This window comes from Erpetoichthys calabaricus, chromosome 11 (genome assembly GCF_900747795.2).
Source record: "Erpetoichthys calabaricus chromosome 11, fErpCal1.3, whole genome shotgun sequence".
Classification (NCBI taxonomy): Eukaryota; Metazoa; Chordata; class Cladistia; order Polypteriformes; family Polypteridae; genus Erpetoichthys; species Erpetoichthys calabaricus.
Genome location: NC_041404.2, coordinates 41,829,276 through 41,855,743, shown reverse-complemented (window position 1 = coordinate 41,855,743; position 26,468 = coordinate 41,829,276). Strand labels below are relative to the sequence as shown.

The following is a 26,468-nucleotide window of genomic DNA, read 5'->3' as shown; positions in this document are numbered from 1 at the left end:
AAAAATGAGCCAGAAACAACAGCACAAAAATAACTTAAGACCTACTGCTGGTAGTTCAATCTCAAGCAAGACCGAAAACGCTCTGATCAAGTTGACTAAGGTAAAATATACAGAAAGCTTTTTATTGGCCAAGACACTGCCATGATTTAAATTCAACAACATGTACATTTCACTTACTAAAAGGGGACTGAAGTCAGATGCCCCAAAACAAGTAGCATTTAAACATTACTTCAGCAGAGTTTTTTCAGAATATTTCAAAAGAACAAACCCAAAGATGATTGATGTCAATGGGTCACCAGTTTGATGCGGCTGCAGTGAGCAAATGATTTTCATCTAAACACTTTTTTAATGCTACACTGACTTACCTTAATTTAATAAGTTCTAATACATGAACTCCGCTAAAGCTAAAGCCATTGAAAACTGTGGTATTCTAACACAGAATCCATACTAATGCATGGATTATGTCTATGTAAGAGCTTTTACAGGGATTATGAAGAACAAAAATGTAATTTTTGCATATATAGTATGTGTCTAACTTAAAAATGTGCATGATGCTTGGCTGCTTTGCTAGATCCACTGGAATACTCAATTTGTGGCAGCAACATTTTTGTTAGCAGTGCTATTTAAGGCAGGTACTAACATCTTTGTATGTGTATCCAATTCATGGAGAAAATGGGCAAGATAAAAGATAAGAGCAGTTTTGAAAATGGCATTGCAGTGGGAACCAGAGATGACTGTATACCTAAATGGAGCATTCACACATGATTCTCCAGAGGCCTGAACACGACAGTTTAATGATCAAAGCAGTCAAAAACTGACTTTTGTGAAAATTACAAGATTGGTCATCCAAATAAAAGAAAGAAACACAACACTGTGGAAAGATGTATACTAGAGGGGAGAAATTGTTATACATGGTGGCAGCCAACACTGTCAAAGTGTATCCTTTTAGCAAAAATGAAAGATCTTATTTTCTTGGACTATTAAAATACCGGAATGTGAAGACTTGGATAAATTTTGTTATGCCTTATTCATGCTGTTGAGGAGAGGAGGATACAATAGAAAACCCATTAGAAGATGAATCTACTATTCTGGGTGTTAAGGATACAGGCTAATGGTGATGGCACTGTAATGGTATGTGGTAATAAGAGCAGAAGAACATTTGAATGCTCACACATACTGTAATATTATTGATGACTATGTGTATCCCTTTTGGGCATAAGTGTATCCAGTTGCGAACAGGCCTTTTCAGCAGGTGCAAGATTAGGAATGTCTTTAGGAATATTAATTTGTTTTATTGCAGCAGCTTGAAATTTTTACCAAACATCAATCTGGCATCAAAGAAAACAGATGAAACTAGCTATTTTGAGCACAGATTAACCAAATCCTAATTTGCAACAACCATGAAACACATTACTGTCAAAATGGATCAATATCCCTGTACCAAACTTTGAAAACCTTGCTGGGTTCATGTTCCAATGACTTCAGACTATTGTTAATACAAATGGGTGAACAAACTGAAATTACGTAGCTGGAACTATAAAAGTGGCCACTCAAATTTACATATGTTACTAACTGTGGCATGCTGACAAATATAAATATATATATTATATATAAAATATTTATATATACTGTAAATATATATATATACCAGTAACGGCAGACTGCACGATAACGTGCAGTGAATACACTTGACTTCTAGTTTTCACACTCTTTCTTTCTATGTACATTTAGCATTCGTTTGCTCAGAGGTTGATGTGCTTGCTGCTTCCTGAGAAGCTCTTCTTTTCTCCACCCTATCGGCCGCTTCTTCTGTTTTTCCGTCGCCAGCTTTTCACATTAAAACTGATGAAGTCAGTTTTTGTGTTGCAATTACTTAGTACGTTTTTTGTTTAATTTTTCACTTAAACTGGCACTTAAGTCTTCAATCTGCCTCAAGAATGATTTAAGATATGAAGAGGTAGGGGAAGTGACAGCAAAGGTGGTAGGGAATGAGAATGGCGCTGGTACGCATGCACCTTACTGGCTGCTGCTGAGAGTTGATTCTACAATAAAATAAAATAAAAATAAAAAGAGGAATAACCTTGAAGGTCAATCATCACCCCACAAGTGGATAGTAGATGTCACGTAGTATATGTGAACCAAATATCAAGTCAATAGGTCAAATGGTTTGGGAGCTACAGGTGATTTACAATCCCAGACAGACAAATGAACAGCCACGGTAGCGTATTATATATATATATATATATATATACACACTCTAGGGGGGCTTTGTCCCCTGATCGCTTCGCTCGCCAAACCCCGTGTTTGGTTTTCCGGATAGATACTTTTAAGATTTTTTTTTCCTTGGAATTGTTGCTATTTTATTAGTTTCACTTTTATTTCAGAACATAGGTAAAAACAATATTTGGAATCTTTCGAGTCCTAACATGCTGAATCTTTTAAATGAAGTCCGTGAGACATGTGTTTAATGACTTTGTACCATAATTCAGGATAGGTTTCTCTGTTTGGAATTTCAGCACACGAAAGGATCTACATCATCAGCTGTTAATAATTTTTTTCACAAAGTAACCAATAAATGCATGTGAGGTAAACCCCGTTTTTGAAATTCAATCATGCAAATGTATGCTCGGATATGACCGAACACCATTTCGAGTTCTTCCAATAAAATTAAGACTTTCTGATAAAACAATCTACTTACGAAAGTCGGAATATCCTGAGCCAATGTAGCAGGTGGCACTGTTTTCAAGAATCTCCAGATTTCTGACCACTGTGGATTGCATGTCATTGTAATAAATTAATCTGGCCGACCGACAGTTCTAGATATTGCCATTGCATCATGATATAATTGTTGCAATGCTCTTGGACTACCTTGATATGATGATGGTAATATTACTGCTTTACCTATTTTGAATTTGTCTGAACTATTGATATTTGAATTTTGAACGTGATCAATGAGACCTTGCATATGTTCCTTCTAAGTTTTGCCTGATTCGATTTAATAAAGAAAAGATGATTAGCTTCGACTTTTAGATACGCATTAATAATGTAATGTTGCGTTAGACGTTGACGTGACAGAAGTGGGTTAAATACATTGAAACGTATCGCTAATTTAGCTCCAAAATATTATGATGGTGTTATTTGTTTTTCTGAATTTGTGTGTTTCATACTGCATGACCATCCTGTTTCTCCATCTGGGAAATGCAAAGGAAAGAGTAATGGATCGTAATGTGGTGAATTATTAGACAGAAATGTCGATGCATGTTTTACTTTTGGATAAACATGAATAACTTCTAATACGTCTGATCATTTAACTCTTTCAATTCTATGTTGCATCGCTTCTCCATGATCATAAATATACACCTGACCGAACTGTGGTTTTTTCGAAATTAAACTGTCGTTGCTTTAATTGTTGCTGGACCACAGATTCTCATAGCGTATGGTCCATTCTTGTGTAAATTTACGTTTTGAGCATCGAATGATGCGAAAGCAAAAAGATTATTGTAGACTCGGATATTTGTAGTGTTTGTGGATTTCACTTTCCCCAGACATCAAATCTTAATTCTCTTGGATACGCTTCCTCATAGTCTATAAACAATACTTTTTCCTGATGGCAACACAAATTAGACAATCTACAAGTCTCTGACTTAATATTTTAAGGTTTTGAAGTTTTACATACAACAACAGCATTTATTTATATAGCACATTTTCATACAAAAAAGTAGCTCAAAGAGCTTACTTCTGACATATCACCTATGTCCATATATTCGATCTCTATTTGCCTTTTCTTTATTTCTCTGAGTAATCAATTCTCTTTGTTTTCGCTAATGCAATCTTTAATTTCTTTTTTATGACACTGTTTTTCTGCTTTTATAAACTGCATCTTGCTCTGCATGTGTATCGCGCCTATGTCTTTTTTAAGTCTTTTGAATTCCACTGTTTTCATTATCTCTATATATGTTTGGCCCCCTTGTTTTTTAACTTCTTTATGATGTTTTACTTTGTTTTCTACACTTTGTCTTTTATTTCTGACCTAGCTTTGTCCTGCTTTTTTTTCAATTACACCTGGTCTGTGGTGATTATTTTCCTCTATTATTTTCCTCTTTTTCAAGTAATAATTTCCGTTTGTTTGCGCTACTGCGATCTTTTTGATACTTTCTAATTTTCCTGCTTTCATATTCTTTAACTTTCTCTACATTTGTATCACACCAACGTTTTTTTTGAGCCTTTCGAATTCCACTGCTTTCATAATCTCTAACCTACTCTGCATGTGTATCATGCTAAGGTTTTTGAACGTCTTTATGAAGTTCTACTTTGTCTTTTATTTCTGACCCCGAATGTACCTGCATTTTTTCAATTCCACTTGTTCCGGGCTGATTATTACTTTTCTTATTTTCTGAATTTGCACCTAGATTATTCTTTTTCTTTTTTGCACTTTTTTCTCTCCAACGGTTTTGGGTTTCTTTTCTCCGCACTGCTCTTTCTTCTTCACTTAGTCGTCAACGTTTCATCTATAACGTATTGAGAGAGAGAGAGTTTTGCTTCTTCCACCAGTTTATTTTCTGAACCAATATTTTCAACTGATTTCTTCTTTCTCTAACAAAGCATAACATGGCAATGTAATTCTAGAGTTTTCAACCAATAGCTGTCATCTACATATTTAACAATACACTTTATGTTACACTGACTATTAATGCAACAAGATAACACAAGAATATGTTGTTTACATGTTTGTTATACTGAAGGACAGTCTGGTTAAGTCAGGGGTAGGCAACGTCGGTCCTGGTGAGCCGCAGTATGTGCAGGTTTTTGTTCCAACCCAGTTCCTTAACGAGAACTCAATTACTGCTGATGAAGCACATATTGCTTAAGTGACATTTTGATGCTTCATTTTAGTGGTCTCGCTTGTTAAGGTTCTCCAACCTTAATTGCTTATTTCAATCTTAAACTGCTGCATTCAGTGTTTTAATTGCTCCTTATTAGCAATAAGATGTAAAAGACAAAGCAGCCAGCAGTTCTCCAGCTAGCTTTTTTCCAATTACATCTGTGTGTGTTCATCATGCACTGTTTGATTTAATAAAACACTTAATAGAAAAATGTGACAGACTGAAAATGATCTGTTTTAGGCTTCATATCATTTGGATGATATCCTTGGAAAGGAAAAAAATCTACGATATAAGAGCCTTACATTACACAGACTAACAAGCCATAAAATTAAATAAGGTCTGAGATTGGCAATGATTGGTTTCTAATTAAGCAATTGGGTTGGAATGAAAACCTGTAGCCACTGCGGCTCACCAGGACCGATGTTGCCTACCCCTGGGTTAAGTGAATCACTTAGGGTCATTCCTAAGGGTAACACTTTATATCAGAGATAGTGATATTATCCGTGTATAGACCTCCTAAATTCAACGCGTCTTTCTTTGAGGAATTCTCTGACTTGATGTCAATCTTAATTACGAACTATGACGCACTCTTAATAGTCGGCGACTTTAATTTTCATGTAGATAATCAATGTGACCAAAAAGTAAAAGAATTTATGAACCTCCTGGACTCTTTTGATTTGAGACAGCTCGTTAATCAGCCTACACATAAAGCAGGTCATACGTTAGACTTAGTAATTACTAAAGGACTAAAAGTTGATATAAAGCAGGTCATTGATACGGGTCTTTCAGACCATTTTCTTCTACTTTTTAATATAGAAATAATGATAGAAAACACTCATGAGAAGCATATTGTTAAAAAACGCTTCTTTGACTCATCAGCAACTTTAAAACTTACAAACATTCTAACCAATCAGTCCGTTTATAGTGCCAACTATAATAGCGAGGAGAATGTAAATAGTAAGGTGGAAAGATTTAATACTAAAGTGAGGGCTGCTGTTGACATAGTTGCACCTGAAAAGACAGTTAAAAAATCTTCTAGCATTGTTATACCTTGGAAGACCCAAAGAGTGTCTGATTTAAAGAGAACATGCCGTAGAGCTGAGCGTAAATGGAGGAAGACTAAACTAACTATTGACTATGAGATATTAAAAGTTAAAATAACAGAATACAATAACACAGTCCGTCTTGAGAGGCGCTGCTATTTCTCTAAGATTATAAATAACAATGCTAGTAATCCCAGAGTCTTATTTTCGACAATTGATCATCTGTTAAACCCAGGTAACTCAAAGGAATGCCTCCTAAGTACTTCCAGTAAAACCTGTGAGGCTATCGCTGTATTTTTCAATCAAAAAATTAATGATATTAGAAATAACATAGTATATCTCCCCAACACTAAGGATCCCCCGAAACCCCAGTACTCCATAATAAATAAATTAGAGTCTTTCACTAGGATAGATTTACCTGATTTACATAAAATAATTTCTCAAATGAAACCATCCACCTGTGCCCTTGACCCAATACCAACAAATTTTTTCAAAGAATTATCGGGTGTGCTTATTGATAATGTTCTTGACATAGTAAATTCGTCATTAGATACGGGGGTCTTCCCAGACTGTCTTAAGACTGCGGTAATTAAACCCCTACTTAAGAAAAATAATCTCGACCCCTCTGCTCTTGAAAATTATAGACCCATCTCTAACCTGCCTTTCTTAAGTAAAATTCTAGAGAAGGCAGTCATTATGCAGTTAAATGAGCACCTCAATAAACATGCTATTCTTGATAAATTTCAGTCAGGTTTTAGAACAAATCACAGCACAGAAACTGCACTCGTTAAAGTAGTAAATGACTTGCGGGTAAATGCAGACAGAGGCCATTTATCTGTTCTCATCCTCTTAGATTTGAGTGCCGCATTTGACACTATTGATCATAATATTCTTAAGAATCGCCTTAGTCAATGGGTGGGCCTCTCTGGCAGTGTCTTAAACTGGTTTGAATCCTACCTGGCAGGGAGAAAATTCTTTGTTAGTTGTGGTAATTATAACTCAAAGACACATGATATTCTATATGGTGTTCCACAAGGCTCTATCCTGGGTCCGCTGCTCTTCTCAATCTACATGCTTCCATTAGGTCAGATTATCTCGGGACATAACGTGAGCTACCACAGCTATGCTGATGACACACAGCTGTATTTATCAATAGCACCTGATGACCCCAAATCTCTTGATTCGCTAACACAATGTCTAACCTGTATCTCAGAATGGATGAATAGTAACTTTCTCAAATTAAATAAAGAAAAAACCGAAATCTTAGTGATTGGCAATAATGGATACAATGAGGCTATTAGAAATAAACTGGATGCATTAGGATTAAAAGTCAAATCGGAGGTAAAAAGCTTAGGGGTAACCGTTGATTGTAATCTGAATTTTAAATCGCATATTAATAAAATCACTAGGACAGCATTTTTTCACCTAAGGAACATAGCAAAAGTTAGACCTCTTATATCATCGAAAGATGCAGAGAAATTAGTTCATGCGTTTGTCTTTAGTCGGCTAGATTACTGTAATGCACTCCTCTCAGGACTACCCAAAAAAGACATCAATCGTTTGCAGTTAGTGCAGAATGCAGCTGCTAGAATCCTTACCAGGAAAAGAAAATCCGAACACATTTCTCCAGTTTTGATGTCACTACACTGGTTACCTGTGTCATTCAGAATTGACTTTAAAATTCTGCTTATGGTTTATAAAGCTTTAAATAATCTCGCCCCGTCTTATATATCGGAATGTCTGACACCTTATATTCCAAATCGCAACCTCAGATCCTCAACTGAGTGTCTCCTTAGAATTCCAAGAGCAAAACTTAAAAGAAGTGGTGAGGCGGCCTTCTGCTGTTATGCACCTAAAATCTGGAATAGCCTGCCAGTAGGAATTCGCCAGGCTAATACAGTGGAGCACTTTAAAAAACTACTGAAAACACATTACTTTAACATGGCCTTCTCATAACTTCACTGTAATTTAATCCTGACACTCTGTATATCCAATTCATTATAATAACTATTCATTCAAAATTTGTACTAACCCCTACTCTCTCTTCTGTTTCCTTTTCCGGTGTCCTATTGGTGGTGGCTTGTGCCACCACCATCTACCCAAAGCACCATGATGTTCCAACAATGATGGATGGATTAAAAGCCAGAAGTCTGTATAACCATCAGCATCAAGTGACTCCGTGAGAACCCTAACTACAAAGAGGACTATTTCATTTATGTTAGGTAGAATGCCCAAAGGGGACTGGGCGGTCTCGTGGCCTGGAACCCCTACAGATTTTATTTTTTTCTCCAGCCTTCTGGAGTTTTTTTTTGTTTTTTCTGTCCACCCTGGCCATCGGACCTTACTCCTTTTTATGTTAACTAAGGTTGTCTTATTTTAATTTCTTATTTGTCTTTTATTCTTCTTTTCTTCATTATGTAAAGCACTTTGAGCTACTTTTTGTATGAAAATGTGCTATATAAATAAATGTTGTTGTTGTTGTTGTGATGGAACTGGTTACCTTTTCAGTTAAAGCCCAGTGTCTTAGTCACAAGCTGCACACTGCCTCTCCCTGTCATTTCAAATTCATATTAAAGCCAGAACAAACTGGTTAGTTTGTATCCATGGAGTCAAGTCTGAATATAAAAACACTAAAAGGATATTGTCATTTTCTCCACAAATTTGTCTTTGTCGTCAGATGGAGGGGGGAATGCTTCAAGTTCCTTCTCTAGCCCTGTGATTTGTTTAGACATCTGCTCCAGGTTCTTCTGCAGTGTTTCAGCAGAAACTTATAAAGGACAAAAGAAAAAAAAGGAAAAAAAAAATTAACAGCAGCTTAGGAAAACATTTGAGTTTCACATACTTTAGCTCTTCTGTACATACAATGCTGACACCAAGCTACCTTTACACATTAATATAAGTACAACCAAAAAACAAATTAAAAACAGGGACACTTTGAAATACATTTAAAAAGTTAATCATACCTCGGCTGGCTTTTTCTACATGGATCAGTTCATCAATGAAGCGCATCACTTCCGGGTACTGCTCCATACAAATCTCAGCCAAAAAGTGCAGAAGAGTCATCTTCTGGTCAGAGGACTTTGTATCTCTTAGCTGGAAAAAGATGGGAATACAATATTAACTCTGATACAATCAAAATATTTCATAATACATACATAAGGTATTCAAATTACACATTAAGTATAAAAAGACCCTGATTATTTCATTGTTGCTATTCTGGTTCATATGTTCTCTGGGACTTTGGAACATGTGAAATCAAGATACTTAATTGTTCTTTAACATCCTCTGTTTGATACCATTGAGGATAAATAAGTAAAACATTTCACACTGGCCAAGAAAGGCCTTCACTGCCTGTGGTGTTTGCTTATGGCTCATTGTGTTTTTCTTGCTAAACTGATGACACAGCTTCCAATCATCTTTGTTAAATTTATCCACAAAGCTGAACAAAAGGCTTTCTATTAATACTTACCATGACTTACAACCCAGAGCACACATTAAGATCTCAAGATGCTGGTCTGCTTATGGTTCCAAGGATTAATAAAATAACAATGGGAGGTCGAGCTTTTAGTTACAGGGCCCCTAAACTGTGGAATGGTCTGCCTGCTACTATAATATTTTTATTTTATTAATTTTCATTGTAATCATTCCATACAAACAGATCAATTTATAACCCAACAAATTTGAAGACAAATCAAACCCCACCCCTGAGAAGGAGAGCTTAGCTAAAGGAAAATTGCTTTAAGCTTTTTAATAAGGCAACATTAGACAAAAGAAGGGGAGAAGTAAATATCTATATAAATAAGAGATGGAGAAGGGAGTTAAATGCAATAATAGTTAATTCTCTTATTCTAAAATAATATTGATTAAATCCTGCCATGTTTTGAAAAAATTTTGTACAGATCCTCTAACTGAAAATTTGATTTTTTCCAATTTCAAATAATATAAAACATCGGTTTCCCACTGACTTATAAGAGGAGAATTAGGATTCTTCCAATTTAACAAAATAAGTCTGCGTGCCAAGAGTGTAGTGAATGCAATCACCGTTTGCTTGTCCTTCTCCAATTCCAGTCCATCTGGAAGGACACCAAACACAGCTGTTAGTGGGTTAGGAGGGATTGTGATACTAAGGCTGTCTGAGAGGCACTTAAAAATTTTTGTCCAAAATGATGTTAGTTTGGTGCAGGCCCAGAACATGTGACCCAGTGAGGCAGGAGCTTGGTTGCAGCGCTCGCAGGTTGGATCCTGGCCTGGAAACATTTTGGACAGTTTTAAGCAAGACAGATGAGCTCGAAATATAATTTTTAGTTGAATAATTCTATGCTTTGCGCATATAGAACTCGAGTGAATTCTCTGCTTTGCTACCTTCCACTCCTTTTCTGATATATTGATTAAGAGATCTTCTTCCCAATGTCCTCTTGGATCTTTGAAAGGTAGGGACTCTAATAAGATTTTATATATTAAGGAAATAGTGTTTGTTTCCTCGGAATTGAGCAGTATTTTTTCCAGCATTGTGGAGGGTGCAAGGTGGGGGAAATCGGGCAATTTCTGTTTAACAAAATTTCTAATTTGAAGACAGTAAAAGAAATGTGTAGCTGGGAGGTTAAATTTTGAACGAGGAGGTCGAGCTTTCAGTTACAGGGCCCAAAAACTGTGGAGTGGTCTGTCTGCTACTATAAGAGATGACCCTTCGGTCTCAGCTTTTAAATCCCGGCTGAAGACTCACTACTTCAGTTTAGCATATCCTGACTAGAGCTGCTGATTAACTGTACATACTGCATCTCTGTTGTTAGTCATTAGCACTAAAACATAAGTAACATGATAGTTAGAATTGGATACTAACCCTCACCTATTCTGTTTCTCTTCTCTGTACTCAAATGTAGCACTTGGTGCGACGGCCCACCTGCCAAGTTGTTTTGCCTGCCTAAGGTAAAGTCATCCCTGATGGAGGATCACAGGAATCGTGAGAAAGAGGGGTCCTTTCATCGGACTGGCTGGCCCAACACTGTTTCAGCCGTGGAATGGCCAAATGGGGGAGGCAACTTGATGGATGAGGTCTCCAGGAGTCTAAAATTATCCAAATCTTATTAGGTGATATCATCTACTGTTAAATTCTGCTCCGTACTTCTAAAAAAATTTTTTTTTTTTTATTGAGGATTTGTTCTGTTCTGTGTATTGTATTGTATTGCTCCCCTTCTTTTGACACCCACTGCACGCCCAACCTACCTGGAAAGGGGTCTCTCTTTGAACTGCCTTTCCCAAGGTTTCTTCCATTTTTCCCTACTAGGTTTTTTTGGGAGTTTTTCCTTGTCTTCTTAGAGAGTCAAGGCTGGGGGGGCCGTCAAGAGGCAGGGCCCATTGCGGCACTTCCTGTGTGATTTTGGGCTATACAAAAATAAACTGTATTGTATTGTATTAATGTCAGTATTCTGACATTTTATCCTACATTATTATGTCGTTGTACTGTTAGCAAATGTTAGATAATACTCCAGATTTGATAATGATAAAAAAAATGAAAGATGTAATTCTGTTGTGACAAGATGAAGTTTTATGCCATGAAATTGTGTTAACTGTGCATTTAGTTACTAGTTTTGTTTTATGCCATGAAATTGTGTTAACTGTGCATTTAGTTACTAGTTTTGCACATGTACAGAAATTGAGAGAACACATGCACAGAAGTTGAAAGCAGATCGTTTCGATTAATGGAATGTAATGTTAGAATGTTGGCTAAAAAGTCTTACGCCAACTACATCACTTCTGAGGCTTCCCCCCTTCCCCCCAAAAGACATGGCACATCATGGCAATAGACAGATAGTGCTCAATAAAAAACAAAATGCTGTTCCAGAAAATAAAAAAAAAAAAGATAAAATAAGTCCCAAAACTAAATTAAAGTAAAAAAAAAAACAAAAAAAAAAACAAGTGAAATAATTTTCACATTGTTCACAACCCAAATAATGAAATAAAAGGTCCAAAAGAAAAAATCATCAAGCTCAGAAAAAATAAGCTAGCATTCATAGCATATTGTCTTTTCAAAGAATCTCGGTGCAGCTTAGAGTTTCTGCCATTCTGCTCTCCTCCTGGATGTCTCCTACTTTACTAACAAAACCAATCTACAACAATTTTTATTTTGTAGAATTATAGTTATCATCATGGCTTGAAGCTAACTACAGTATAATTTATGTTTTCTAGCATCCATCCATCCACCCATTTTCCAACCTGCTGAATCCGAACACAGGGTCACGGAGGTCTGCTGGAGCCAATCCCAGCCAACACAGGGCACAAGGCAGGAACCAATCCCGGGCAGGGTGCCAACCCACCGCAGGACACACACAAACACACCCACACACTAGGGCCAATTTAGCATCGCCAATCCACCTAACCTGCATGTCTTTGGACTGTGGGAGGAAACCGGAGCACCCGGAGGAAACCCACGCAGACACGGGGAGAACATATTAGCATATTACGATAAAGACTGCCTTTAATCACACGTATGTACCATGTGCATAATGGAACCACAAACAATTACATATGCTAATATGGATTTATTTTTCCTGTGTCAAGAATACTTTCTTGAAAAATAAATGTGACATTTTATATAAGCATAATTAAAGTAATTAATGTAAATCATAAAATGAGAATAAAAATGATCTACAACTTGGTGTCTCTTCCTGTATTTACTGTCTGTGCTATTAAGGAAAATGTCTCTTTTTAACAATTAAAAGTTACTGGAGGTTTTTCCTTAAGGTTTCAGGTAATGGGAGCACAGAAGCATGAATAAGGAGTACAGTAAATAAGTGGATTTGTGTTTTCTACTAATTAAAATGAAGCTATGTATACTAAATTCTTGTTTATTGTGGTTCTGGAGAGTGGCAATATGTTGTATGCATGCTGGATAGGCAACTTAGTGTTTCACTTTACTTTGTACACACAACACTACTAAAATTACTACTACAAAATAAATAGTATATATGAACTAATGAATGTAATGAGGACGACGCCCCCACTGAAGAGATAGCTCACTTTGCAGAGGTAGCTGATACTGAAGCCAAAGGCAGCACCATTTCTCGATCCAGAGTTCATGTAGTTTCCAACCAGCAGGATTAGTTCTAATAATTTGGAGAAGTTGCTGCTGTTGTGGAGTTCTTCACATGCAGCTGTCACAGAAACAATGTCTGGCTTCACATTATTTACTTGCTCTTCAAACTGCAACTTGAAGAGGATGGAGTTCAGACGTGGACGCAGTTTAGAAACAGTGCTAATCTGTAAACAAGAATTAAACAGAATACACAAAAATATGAGAATGAAAAGTTGCAGAATGAATCCTAGATTTGCTTATAATAAAAAGATTATATAGTTGTATTTACTCAATCAGCATGTTTAAAGAACTAAATAACACCCTCAGAAACAGAAAAACAAATTATAGCCTAGAGGAAAACACAAACCATGGCAACACTGTAGCTTTTCTATAAAGGTCTTCCATTTTGTGTTTGTTGCAGAAATTTTTGGATAAAGTATTAAAAGAGACTTCTGCCATTTATGAACAATTTACTATTTAAACTAGGACAAAAAGCCAATGAAACTATGCCTTGTATTTATTAATGTATAAGTGAGTGTCATTTCTCACATACAAGAAGCCCAGAGACTGTCTGCACAGAACAAGGAGCTTGACAAGGAAGCAAAACCCTGCTTCTTTAAGAAAAAATGTAATTTAGCTGCCAAGTGTCTTATTTGTATAAAAGCAACATAAATATTAAATGCATTAAAAGCCAAATGCCTATCTATTATTTACAAATGTGAAATTATTTCTATACAGGGTACCTTAAGTGTCCTTTGACAGACACCGGATTGCACTGAATAGACTTGTATGCACAACACAGTCTGGATTACTCAGCGTGTTTCATGAATTGTGAGTTTTCAGTGGTGTGCTACAGTATTCTTAGCTTCCTGGCAAACTGTTTTAGCTGTGCACATTCCAATAGACTCCTTAACCAACAAAAATGCTTTAAAATTTAAAGTAAATTTTATCATATGTAGTGTTCTCAAAAGTGTTGGGCTATAGTCAAAAATAATGCAGTATGCATGACTGAGGCAAAAATACAGGATGTCCTATTAAATTCTAGTACATATAGGCATTAACATTTCAGTACAATGATACTTTAATGTTTCATCACCCATTTCCAGAAAAAAAAATAGTAAGAGAAATCAGCTTGAATAATATTAAAGTACCATCAAACTCGATTACATAATTTGCTCTTTTGAAATACTTTAATTTTTAGTTAAGGTTGTGACTTTAGTCTGTTTTTCCACCATGCATGCTCAGCTGGATATAGACTGACTTGGAAAAGACTTTATGCCTCGACCTATCACTTCTGATGAATGTACTTCCTGGCAATCTGTTTTAGCTCATTCTCTTGCTGCATGAAGAATCAAAAGTATGGTTGCAATTTCTTGTACACAGAGAGACAAACTGTTATGGTACAGATCTGAAGTAAATCTGTAGCAACATTCATTAGTTGCATTATAAAGACGAGTTTGCCACTTCCCGAGATAACCAAGCACAAGTAAGTCTTAACATAACCACCTAATGTTTCAAATTAGGTTATATTCTTTAGATCATTTGGACAATTCATAACCTTGATCACTGAAATGCTGTGCTTGATATATTAACTATTGTGTTTAATATAAATGACGGAATGCTGGAAATAACAATATCAGTTTAATTAACATTACATTAGGTTAATTACAGTATCAGTGCTATTTCATGCTTTACAAAAATATTTGAAAACTGTGGAGAACTTGGATGTTCATTCTTATTTCTCTTGAGATGTGTACTTCTATAGACAAGTTTTTAGCTAGCTATTACCAACTAACTCTATAATTAAAATCCACAACTAAAATTAATTACTAACATAATGACAATATAATTTCTCATGTCTAAATTATGCTGTTCCTACTTGTCCCTAGAAAATGGTAAATCTGAAAATGAGATGGTTTCCAGTTAACTGACCTAATATTCCAAGGGTCATTAAAAAACTACCTAATATTCAATGTTAAAATTGCTTTAAAATATAAACATATACAGTGTTTCTAATTTTTGTAAAATGTAAATCACTCTAAAAATCTGCAAAATAAATTTTATTTTATAACTTTCTCAGTAATAGCTAACAAGCCTGTCCAGCTTAGAGTAAAAATAACAATTTACAATAATTTTTTTTTTTTTTTTAGCTTTTTTTTCTAAAATCATTGTTTAATAACTTTAAATTGTAACAATATGGATGAGATGTTTGTGTACAAGCATGCAATTACACAGATTTGTATTTGTACACCATGCAGTGCTGGTTCCTTCCTTGCACCCGTACCTGCCAGGACAGACAGCCAACCCCAGATAAATGAATTAAGTTGCGTTTCAAAATGGTTGTACAGTTTGATTAAGAAGGTATTAACTAGATGTGTGTCCTAATGTGAAGAACACTTAAATTATTCTTGTAATAGAGGCTGAACTTACCACAACTCCAAACTGCTCAGGTTCGGCCAAATCATCATATTCATCTTTTAGTTCACCCAAAACACTCAATTGAGAATCTTCAGGAAGCTGCTTTACCAAATTCTACATAGAGACAAACAAATAAAAATAAAAAAGTCTTAGCATTGAAAACAAATCCCCTTGTCGCAGTGGTCTCACAAATAACTTTATAATTCCTTTGAACATTAATTCACTCATGAATGTCTACATTTTTGCACTCTAATCTGCACAAAAGACCAAAATTCAGTATGTGCACTAAAAAGTGCATTAAATAACTTAAAGTAGCACCACTCCAGAATTAAGACTCCACAAATACATACATAAAATGAGGTGCACTGCTTGCAGTGTGTTTATAGCAATGTAAAATCCATGATAATATTAAGTATCTGACTTTTGCCCTTTATAAATATAAAATTTTACATTTCTGTTTATTACTTTACACTTCACATACTATAATGGTGGTGTAATCACCAAATATAATAATGCAATTGGCCATACAGCCATTTTTAAGAATATGGGAGGGAAGAAAACAAGAAGAAAAAAAAAGGCACTAATTAGTCAAAGAGTCAGATGATCATTGCCATTAAGAGGGTATCTTTTTGAATTTACTAGACTCAAATGTGGTAAACTTTAAGGTTCAAAAGAAATGCCTCAATTAAATAATTTAATTCAATTAAACTACTGGCACAAGCAAGCCAGACGTTACCTCTATAAACAGGATGCTCCCACAGCGCATATTAAACTAAAGACAAGTGTAATGACGTACAGAGTGAAAATGTAGTACAGTTGTTATTACTGCTGCATCATACATTGACTGTCAAAATCATGGCTTGGGTACCTTTCTACGTGCGGTTTACACATTCTCTTTGTATCTGCATGATTTTGTTTTTTTTTCCTATAGGATCTCTATTTTTAACTTCACATACCAAAGATGTACATATGGCCATGCAGAGTATATCTGCTCATTACAGCTATCAAAAGTGCAAATATAACATTACAAGGGGGCTCCGCCCCCTGCTCGCTTCGCTAGCCTACCCCCGGGGTTGGGTAACCTGAAATACATTGATGAATGTATGAGATATATTGGAGTGTAAAGGTGTAGATGACGAACAAAGGAAGTAAAGAACCCATAGCATGGCACATTAGAAGGATCTGAATACTTCTTTATACACAACATTTGTAGTAAAATCGTTGATAGATTGCGTCATCTGGATCTAACACGTAGATCTGTGCATATTTGCGTTCGTGATTTGGCTCAGGTTGCACTGTTCCAATCTGATGTAATATTTGTCCACATACGCGAAAGCAGTATGGGCCATTGCCAGCTGGTAGCCTGATATTTACCCCGGTAGATGTAAAAGCAAATGAACTATTGTAGGATCTAATGCAGTCCATAATGTTTTTACTTTCGGGTACATTGTTAGTTAGAAACATCCATAGATATTCAGGATATTCATCTAAAGGAGGCAGTCTAACCTGACCCCGTTGACAACAATGTGTAAACTCATTAGTTGTATTGCCAGTTGTTTCTTCAGGGAAGTTAAGAGAATGACAATGACAGCAAATGATATTCATTAATCCTAATGAATGTTCATTAATAGTGGATGCACTTAAAACCAAAAAGCCCTCAACCTGGGTGGGACGCTACAATACTTTCGAATTTTACTGCTTTCATATTCTGTACCTTTGTCTGCATGTGTATCGCGCCATCGTTTGTTTGAGCCTTTCGAATTCCACTGCTTTCATAATCTCTTATCTGCCTTTTTTTCTCTCCAATGCCTTTGGATCTCTATTCTCCGTATTATCCTTATACGCTTTCTATGCGCTGAGAGCACATGATTTGTGTGTACTATGTGCTTTTACACGATTGATTTTTTTTCTGATCGGTGTGCTCTTATATATTCCGTACTATCTTTGTGGACCTTTGCGGACCCCATAGTGTCTTAACCCGTCCCTGCTTTGCTTCCGCAGTTTCTGACGCGCGTTGTAGGCGCCTGCGTTCATTGATCTTATCCAGGTGGGCTCGTGTGTGAATCGTTGAGCTGTATTGTGTTTGAATTTGGTGTAAAGCGTTCAGCGGTTTGTACAATCCCAAGCAGCACATTATTCCTAACTTCACTCCGCAGTAGTGCCACTCACAATATGGCGGTTGTTTTATTTGCTATTTCCGCTAGTTGAGCTGTACGCGCCTGCGCAGTACGTCTCATGGTCCCATCGCCGTGTACCTGTGTCCATGCCATCCGGTTTACCATTCTCGGTTAGTAATATGGATACTACTGTTTAAAATATATATAGACAGATGATAAACCAATGCACAGAACAGTATCAACTATCACATTTTCTCACAGGGACGACATACAATTGACATGAGGCTATAATAGTTACCCCTAAAGACTATTAGTTCATTAGTTCAAATGATAAATGGCAGAATAAAAAACTGAAAAGTAAAAACACTGCGGCACCAAAAATGCATACCCTGTATTACAGATTAAATCCCAAACTAAGTCATTTAGAGTCTCTTCATGATAATTATGTAATATTCTAAAATATACCATAACAAATGAAGGAGTACTCGGAGTACTACACCTTCCACCCATCCTTCTGCTGATACCAGCATAGGAAAGACATCCCCACCTACAATTACAGCAGCACAGGTGAGCAAAGAGCTGAGGAGACTTCGTACCAGCAAAGCAGCGGGTCCAGATGGAGTATCGCCACGACTGCTGAAGGCCTGTGCGTTGGAGCTGGGGAGAACTCTACAGCGCATCTTTAACCTGAGCCTGGAACAGGGGAGAGTCCCGAGGCTTTGGAAAACATCTTGTATCAGCCCAGTCCCAAAGGTATCACGTCCTCTACCTATCTATCTAGTGAGCTGAACGACTTCCGGTCTGTTGCTCTGACATCACATGTGATGAAGACCATGGAGTGGCTACTGCTTCACCACCTGAGGCCACAGGTACGCCACACCCTCGACCCTCTGCAGTTCGCATACCAGGAGAAGGTGGGAGCGGAGGATGCCATCATCTATATGCTACACCGATCATTCTCCCACTTGGACAGAGGCAGTGGTGTTGTAAGAATTATGTTTCTAGACTTCTCTAGCGCCTTCAACACCATCCAACCTCTGCTCCTTAGGGACAAGCTGACAGAGATGGGAGTAGATTCATACCTAGTGGCATGGATCGTGGACTATCTTACAAACAGACCTCAGTAAGTGTGTCTCAGGAACTGCAGGTCTGACATTGTAGTCAGCAACACAGGAGCGCCGCAGGGGACTGTACTTTCTCCAGTCCTGTTCAGCCTATATACATCGGACTTCCAATATAACTCTGAGCCCTGCCACATGCAAAAGTTCGCTGACGACACTGCTATCATGGGCTGCATCAGGAGTGGGCAGGAGGAGGAGTATAGGAACCTCATCAAGGACTTTGTTAAATGGTGCGACTCAAACCACTTACACCTGAACAGCAGCAAAACTAAAGAGCTGGTGGTGGATTTTAGGAGGCCCAGGCCCCTCCTGGACCCCATGATCATCAGAGGTACTGTGTGCAGAGGGTACAGACCTATAAATACCTGGGAGTGCAGCTGGATGATAAATTGGACTGGACTGCCAATACTGATTCTCTGTGCAAGACAGGAAAGAGCCGGCTATACTTCCTTAGAAGACTGGCGTCCTTCAACATCTGCAATACGACGGTTGTGGCGAATGCCCTCTTCTACGTAGTGGTGTGCCGGGGAGGCAGCATAAAGAAGAAGGACGCCTCACGCCTGCATAAACTGGTGAGGAAGACAGGCTCTATTGTAGGCATTGAGCTGGACAGTTTGACATCCGTGGCAGAGCGACGGGCGCTCAGCAGGTTCCTATCAATTATGGAGAATCCACTGCATCCACTAAACAGTGTCATCTCCAGACAAAGGAGCAGCTTCAGCGACAGACTGCTGTCACTTTCCTGCTCCACTGACAGACTGATGAGATTGTTCCTCCCCCAAACTATGCGACTCTTCAATTCCACCTGCGGGGGGGTGGGGTGTAAACGTTAACATTATTCAAATTTATTGTCTGTTTTTACCTACATTTTTATTACTCTTTAATTTAATATTGTTTTTTTGTATCAGTATGCTGCTGCTGGAGTATGTGAATTTCCCATTGGGATTAATAAAGTATGTATGTATGTATGTATGTATGTATGTATGAATGAATGAATGAATGAATGAATGAATGAATGAATGAATCTATCTATCTATCTATCTATCTATCTATCTATCTATCTATCTATCTATCTATCTATCTATCTATCTATCTATCTATCTATCTATCTATCTATCTATCTATCAAATCTTAAGTAAAGCCAAAAAAAATAACATAAGCTAGAATGTACAATTCTAAATGATTTACTACCATCTATCTGAAACCTGAGAAAGGTAATGTTATATACTATAAGGATTGACACGACAGTCGTTCATTTAAAAATATAAATAGAAAAAATACCTGTAGCATTGACTCTGTGAGAACACTTTCATTTACTTCAAGGATAACGTTCTTTATTTCTTTGTAAGGTAATCGGAAAGACCCCAGGAAAATAGCTAAATAAGAAGCAAAAAGACAAGGACAAATTTACAATGATTACATTCCATTATGCTTTGCCATTATATGCAAAATGTTATAAAAATTATACAATGAAAATTTGGGTACACTGTAAAAGACAATCACACCCCATACAAAACCCTGCTATCAAAAAAAATTGTTCCAGTTAATATTTATATTAGAGATGTGCTATGTTACTTCACAAACAGAAAAGAACAGAGGAGATTAATATATAACATTTTTTCTAAAAAGTTGAAAATTTAGTGTAAATATAGTTAGGTTCCTCAACAGAAAATACTACTTGTCTGAGGTTTATTCATGGTCTATTTAGAATTAATTGTTGTTGGAACAGTCAGGAGGGCTAAATAATTAAATGACAATGATAGTTACTGAATTTTTGATGGAATCAAAATGATTTTGTGATCGAACAAAACAAGATTTTAATTTAAAGAATAATAATAATAATATCCATGCAGCTTTCTTAGTGTAAAAGTAACACAATGGCAACATTATTACATACAGTGAATGAATAATGGGTGATATTTATGTTGAGACTAGTCAGGCTTTGCACCTGAAAGTGGAAGGAATGGTGATGGAAAACTTAAGTGTTGCTTTGTTAGTTAGTTTGAAAGTGCAAAATGCTGTACCTAAAAATTGCTATAAAAATAAAACTCTTCATGTTATTAAATTAAACACATTTCTCTGGATACACTCTGGTATTGCAATGAATTCACCTGTACCATTTGCTATCTTAGGACTACTTGATATGGTGTACATGTTTAATTTCACTAACAGGAAATTAACAACTAATAAAGCACTTTTACTTTTAACTTTCATTATTAAATATTTTTTTTATTAAATGAGGACATATGCTTTTAGAAACAAGTTTTGTGGTATTCAGAAAGCAATGTATAGTACAGTAAAATTGTTTAATATATAATTTTTGTATTTCATTCATTTTTCTTTGTAAAAAGGGTCATTAAATACTATGTAAAAATGTGTATATAGAGTGAGCATTGGAAAATGAGCTCCATATACATGTGGGTATGCAAGAAGGCCCTGTGATGGACTGCAAAGCTTGATTCCCTCCTTGCAACCAATGCTGCCATCTCTGAAACCCTAACAAATGGAGCTTGATTAAGCAGGTATAGGTATTAAATGCCGTATTTAAAAAAACGCTGTCATATTGTACTCAATAAAAACGAGAAACTAAAATTCAATGTCACATTACATGATTTCTAGTTGTGAGGCATGGCAGATTTGCCAACCGCAGTTGTTGATCTTGTTATTTTAAAATACTTAAAATATCTGTCCATGTCTACTTTGCTGACATTCTAGCATAGACGCGCTTGACCCTTTCTGTCACTTCCAAAAACTTGCTGCCTGATGGAACCTGTAGAAGGATTAACAGGTACAGTGAGTTCAGCTGCTGACTCCCCCGCCCCCCCCATTCTGTTTAATATGTAAAAAACGAGACATCAAAAAGACAGCATTTCTTCTGTTAGTGAGGTTCAAAACATCTGTTCCTTTTTCATAATAATTATATTCAATTCATTGTACTTCTGGATGAGCATCCATTGGTGTCATGCACACAGAGCCCATCCCTATGACTAAAGATCAGAGTGAGTCACAAACTAGATGGAGTTGCAGGGTATACCACATTAGGCGATCAGCTTCATGGCAGTGTGCCACCGACTGCCCCGAGTCATTAAGATTATGTAAATAAAGGCTGCAGCTGAAAATCGCTGGAGATGTTTTGTTTTTTTTTTTAAATATTGTGAAAACCTTACCATGTCATCAAAAAGGAGCCACTCCATTGTGTTTCTCTTTTTCCCCTAAATCTCACTGGTTTACTCTTAGTAACAGTCAGCTAAATGTCTACTCTTCAGTTGGAAAAGAATACGAATCTTATTCAAAACGCTCTACAACAATGTGGAATTAAATAACATGTTGCAGAAAAGAAGTGGAAAAACACATACAGTAACATACCACCAATTACCCACTAAGCTAATCATACTCACAATATCATAGTCCCTTTTAAACATATACAATCTCTAAATGCATATTCTTGTCAAGCTCACTGAATTAAAAAAAAAAAAGATGATTAAGTCAAACTTTTTCCCAGTTGGTCAGAAACAGGTGTGCATTTTAGACCGGTAGTATCTTTCTGGATAGTAACAGATTTTGGAGTCTGATCAGTCTTTTGTTTATATGATTGTTAAATAAATGCTGGCTTCTCATTTCATTGCAAACTAAAGTTCATACTGAAAGTACTGATTATAATTGCTCTTATCATGTGCAGTACACATTCACTTACACACACTTCGAGAAACTCTGTTCCAAATTATTTTTAAACAAAACACACACCTAGTCATATAATAAAAAGTTAACACTGATGCATAGATACAGGCACTCACTCACTCATTTATATACTTACTGTGTATAAGCACAGTATCAAAACAATGACTCAGACTTACAGAGGTTCTGTGCACTCTTTGAATCAAGCACTTTCAGCTCTTTCACTTTTTTCTTTGTCGTTGCTTTCTTGTCATCAGGAGCTTCCTGGTCCTTCTTGGCTGTAAATATAAGTATTTTTATGAGTATAAATACTTGCATGATTTCTGGGTATCAAGAAATGAAACAGAATATTTATTTTTACCCTGTAAGACAACTTGATTTCAAGAATAAAGTAACCCAGTCTATACTTTAATAAAACAAGTCACTAAGATTAATGGCAGATAATTACAAATGAAATGAACAAAGTATAAATTTCTGGTTAGTTAAAACTGTTATCAAGCCATATAGAAAAACAACCAACAAGACAACAGCCTGAGGCTCTCCAAGTATGTGAGGAAGACTTTTTCCTCGACTCAGCATCTGCAAAGCACCCGGCCCAGACGGAGTCTCAGGTTGCGTTTTTAAAACATGTTGCGACCAGCTAGCTGCTGTCTTTATGGATATTTTTAACACATCTCTGAGAGTTTCATCTGTCCCCACCTGCTTCAAGCACACAGCCATCATCCCTGTTCCAAAGAAAGATAAAGTAGACTGCCCTAATGATTACCACCCAGTAGCACTTTCTCCCATAGCCATGAAGTGCTTTGAGAGGCTGGTGCTAGAACACATCAAAGACATCACCACTGACAGTCTGGACCCCCTCCAGTTTGCCTACCGGTGCAATAGGTCCACTGAGGATGCCATCTCCATAACACTTCACACCACCCTGTCTCATCTGGAGAACAAGAACTGTTATGCCAGGCTGCTGTTTGTGGACTACAGCTCTGCATTTAACACCGTTATTCCATCCCAGCTCATCACTAAAGTCCTGGATCTGGGGCTTAGCTCTTCACTGTGCCACTGGGTACTGGACTTCCTCACCGGCAGACCTCAGCAAGTGCGATTTGGTGGAAAAACCTCCTCCATCATCACCATCAACGCTGGCACCCCACAGGAAAGCATGCTGAGCCCCCTGCTTTACTCTCTCTACACCCATGACTGTGTAGCTAAGTACAGCTTTAACACCATCCTCAAGTTTGCTGATGATACCACTGTAATAGGTCTGACCAGCAAGGATAATGAGACGGCCTACAGGGAGGACATGTCAAAATGGTGTCAGGACAACAACCTCACCCTCAACGTTAGCAAAACTAAGGAGATGATTGTGGATTTCCGCAAAAAGGCAACAGAGCACAACCCCATCTACTTCGGAGGTGAGGCTGTGGAGCAGGCCCGCAGTTTTAGGTTCCTCTGAGTCACTCTCACTGAAGAACTTATTGGTCAAGTCACACTGCGGCAGTAGTCAAGAAAGCCCAACAATGCCTCTACTTCCTCAGGAGACTTGAGTAAAGCCCGGATGTCCCCCACAACCCTGTGCAGATTCTACAGGTGTACTGTGGAATCCATCCTGACAGGATGCATCACATCCTGGTAGAGCAACTGCTCAGTTCAGGACTACAGAGCTCTACAGCGTGTGGTGAACACAGCACAGCAGATCACTGGCACACAGCTCCCTGCGATCCATGACATCCACACTCCACGCTGTCTCAGGAAAGTGAACCGTATCAGGCAGGACCCCAGCCACCCTGCACTGTCACTTTTCACCCTTCTCCCATCTGGGAAGCAACTAAAGTCCATTCAGAAGCGCACCTCCAAGTTCAGGAACAGTTTCTACCCAACTGCAATCAGACTCATGAACAATCAGTAACCTTGTGTCACCTTCACTGCTACCTGCACGTATACTTCTGCCACTGTCTCTGTTTATCGCTAGGATTCTGGTTTTATTTAGATACTTATTTATATTCATTTATTTATTGTGTGTTTTTTTTGTCTATGGTCACTGTCTGCAGGGGCACATGCAAGCAAGCATTTCATTGTACATGGTACTTGTACACATGATAATAAAGAATTGAAATAGAAATCAAGTGAGCTGTGCAGTAATCATTAGATGAATAAAAGTAACAAGTATTTGGAATGAAGGCCGACCTTACATAAAAGAATACCAACTGTAGAGCTATTATTCGCCAAATGCAGTTCAGCAAAATACACATCCCACCTGTTGTAAGGGGAAGGTAATGTGTCTTTAGGCCTAAACACCTCACGGCAAAGTAGCACACATCTGCCAAATGGCAATGAGAGCTAGGTTCCCTTTGTGGAACAATTTAGTACGTTATAAATACTACACAACATGTTCTCAGCATGCTAACGGCAATTTGAACTGGGTGTGACCTACAGAATTTGAACCAGGAGTGTGGTATTGGTGGGTACCTCGTAGCCTCTATGAGCATCATATCAGTTCCATCTTCAGCCTATTGCTATATATTGTTTCTCCTTATAGACAGTTTTGCCCATTTTACCATATATAGTCTTGACAGTTATTTGTATCCTCACACAGTGCTGTAAAAGTGGATACAAGACTCACTTTTTTCAGTCTTACATGACTAGTGTCTTTATTGCTGAAACCGTACTTCGAAAGACAGAAGGTGCAACCACATTAAAAAGAAAGTTCCAATAGTGTGTGTATAGAGATTTTTACCATAAAGAAATCAATACACGATAGAGCAAAGCTCATATCAGACAGCTGGTGTTTGCGTGTGCTATGATTGAGGATATATGTACAGTAATAATCCATAATTAATTATCCAAAATCATATTTGGAAACTTCCTGTTTTCATGTGTTTCTATCATTGACATTGAATGTTTTTAAGACTTCAACCAAATTTTAATACTAGATAAAGAGTATCTGGGTGAACATATAACATGTGTTATAGTTCATTTGTCATCTGATGTCAACAAACACTTAGTGAAAAAGTAAGTGCCCCCTACTTAAATCAAACTAAATAAGGGTTAACAGTCAGATGATTGAACATAACCAAATTTGACTACTGCCAGGCTTGCTCTACATAATCTTCACTTACTTTGACACTGCCATCACAAAGAGCTGGTAAATATATAATGTCACAATCAAAGGAAAACCCTGAAGAAATTAGAAGAAAAGTTGTTGATATCTATCAGTCTATAATGGGCTACACAACCATTTGTAAGACTTTGGGAACTCCACTGTACCATAGTGACAGCAATAATGATATTTTTAACAGTGGTGAATATCCCCTTGAGTTCTGGCCTGCTAAAATGACTTAAGAGTGCAGGGAAAAATCACCCCATACCCCCCCCCCCCCCCCAAAAAAACAAAATCCAAAGAACTTTGGTCTTCTTTTGCCTCTGTATATGTCAATGTTCATAAAAAATAACTTCAAAATCAGAAAGACAATTGGCAAGAACTGCTTTTATGAAAAGTAGCATGATTTTCGAGCCTTTTGGAAGAATGTTCTATGGACAAAGGAGACAAAAATGCAACCTTTGAAGCAAACACAGCATTCAAAAAAAAGAACTTCACACCTAAACTTAAACAGGGTGGCTGTAGTGTAATAATTAAAAAAAATTATAAATATGCCCTAGTTTTAGAAAATTCCTAAAGAAGATGTAATCTCTCAGTGACCTGAAGGTTCAGCATAACGGAATCATGCAGCAAGATAATGATCATAAACATAAAAGGAAATCTACAGACCATGATAGGGCCACCACCATGCTTCACTGAGGGCTACAGACAGACATCAGTGTCCCTCTTGCCAACTCTTCTGACAAACCAGTCTTTTTGAACCTAAAATCTCCAATTTAAACTATTTGCACTGTACAACCATATGTACAAGAGTAAAAGTACAAATTAATACAAGTGCAAAACCCAGAACTACATACACACACAATACAGTACTACAGTATAATAATCATTATAAAAAGAAACATTTTCCTTAGGACAATGTGTCTATGATAACTTGCTAGAGTGAAAACAGGCATGATGAAGGCAGCATTACATAAGGTAAAGTGGAGACCCAGTAATGCCTCTTAGCACACAATGGTGGAGTTAGCATGTACTCAGTGGT

At 37.1% G+C, this 26,468-nt stretch overlaps 1 protein-coding gene across 1 annotated transcript in view; it reads right to left on the bottom strand.

The window, feature by feature from the left end:
- The window catches only part of LOC127529640 (protein diaphanous homolog 1), a 57,689-nt gene extending 35,022 nt beyond the window's left edge, over positions 1–22,667 (bottom strand). Inside the window, exons 1-6 of the mRNA XM_051933857.1 lie at positions 22,509–22,667; positions 19,936–20,030; positions 15,429–15,530; positions 12,944–13,183; positions 8,890–9,019; positions 8,569–8,693 (exon numbers count right to left, since the gene is read on the bottom strand). Of these exons, the coding sequence (XP_051789817.1) occupies positions 8,569–8,693; positions 8,890–9,019; positions 12,944–13,183; positions 15,429–15,530; positions 19,936–20,030; positions 22,509–22,647 (831 nt within the window). The 5' untranslated portion in view covers positions 22,648–22,667. The remainder of the gene's footprint in view (positions 1–8,568; positions 8,694–8,889; positions 9,020–12,943; positions 13,184–15,428; positions 15,531–19,935; positions 20,031–22,508) is intronic.
- Positions 22,668–26,468: the final 3,801 nt, after the last annotated feature.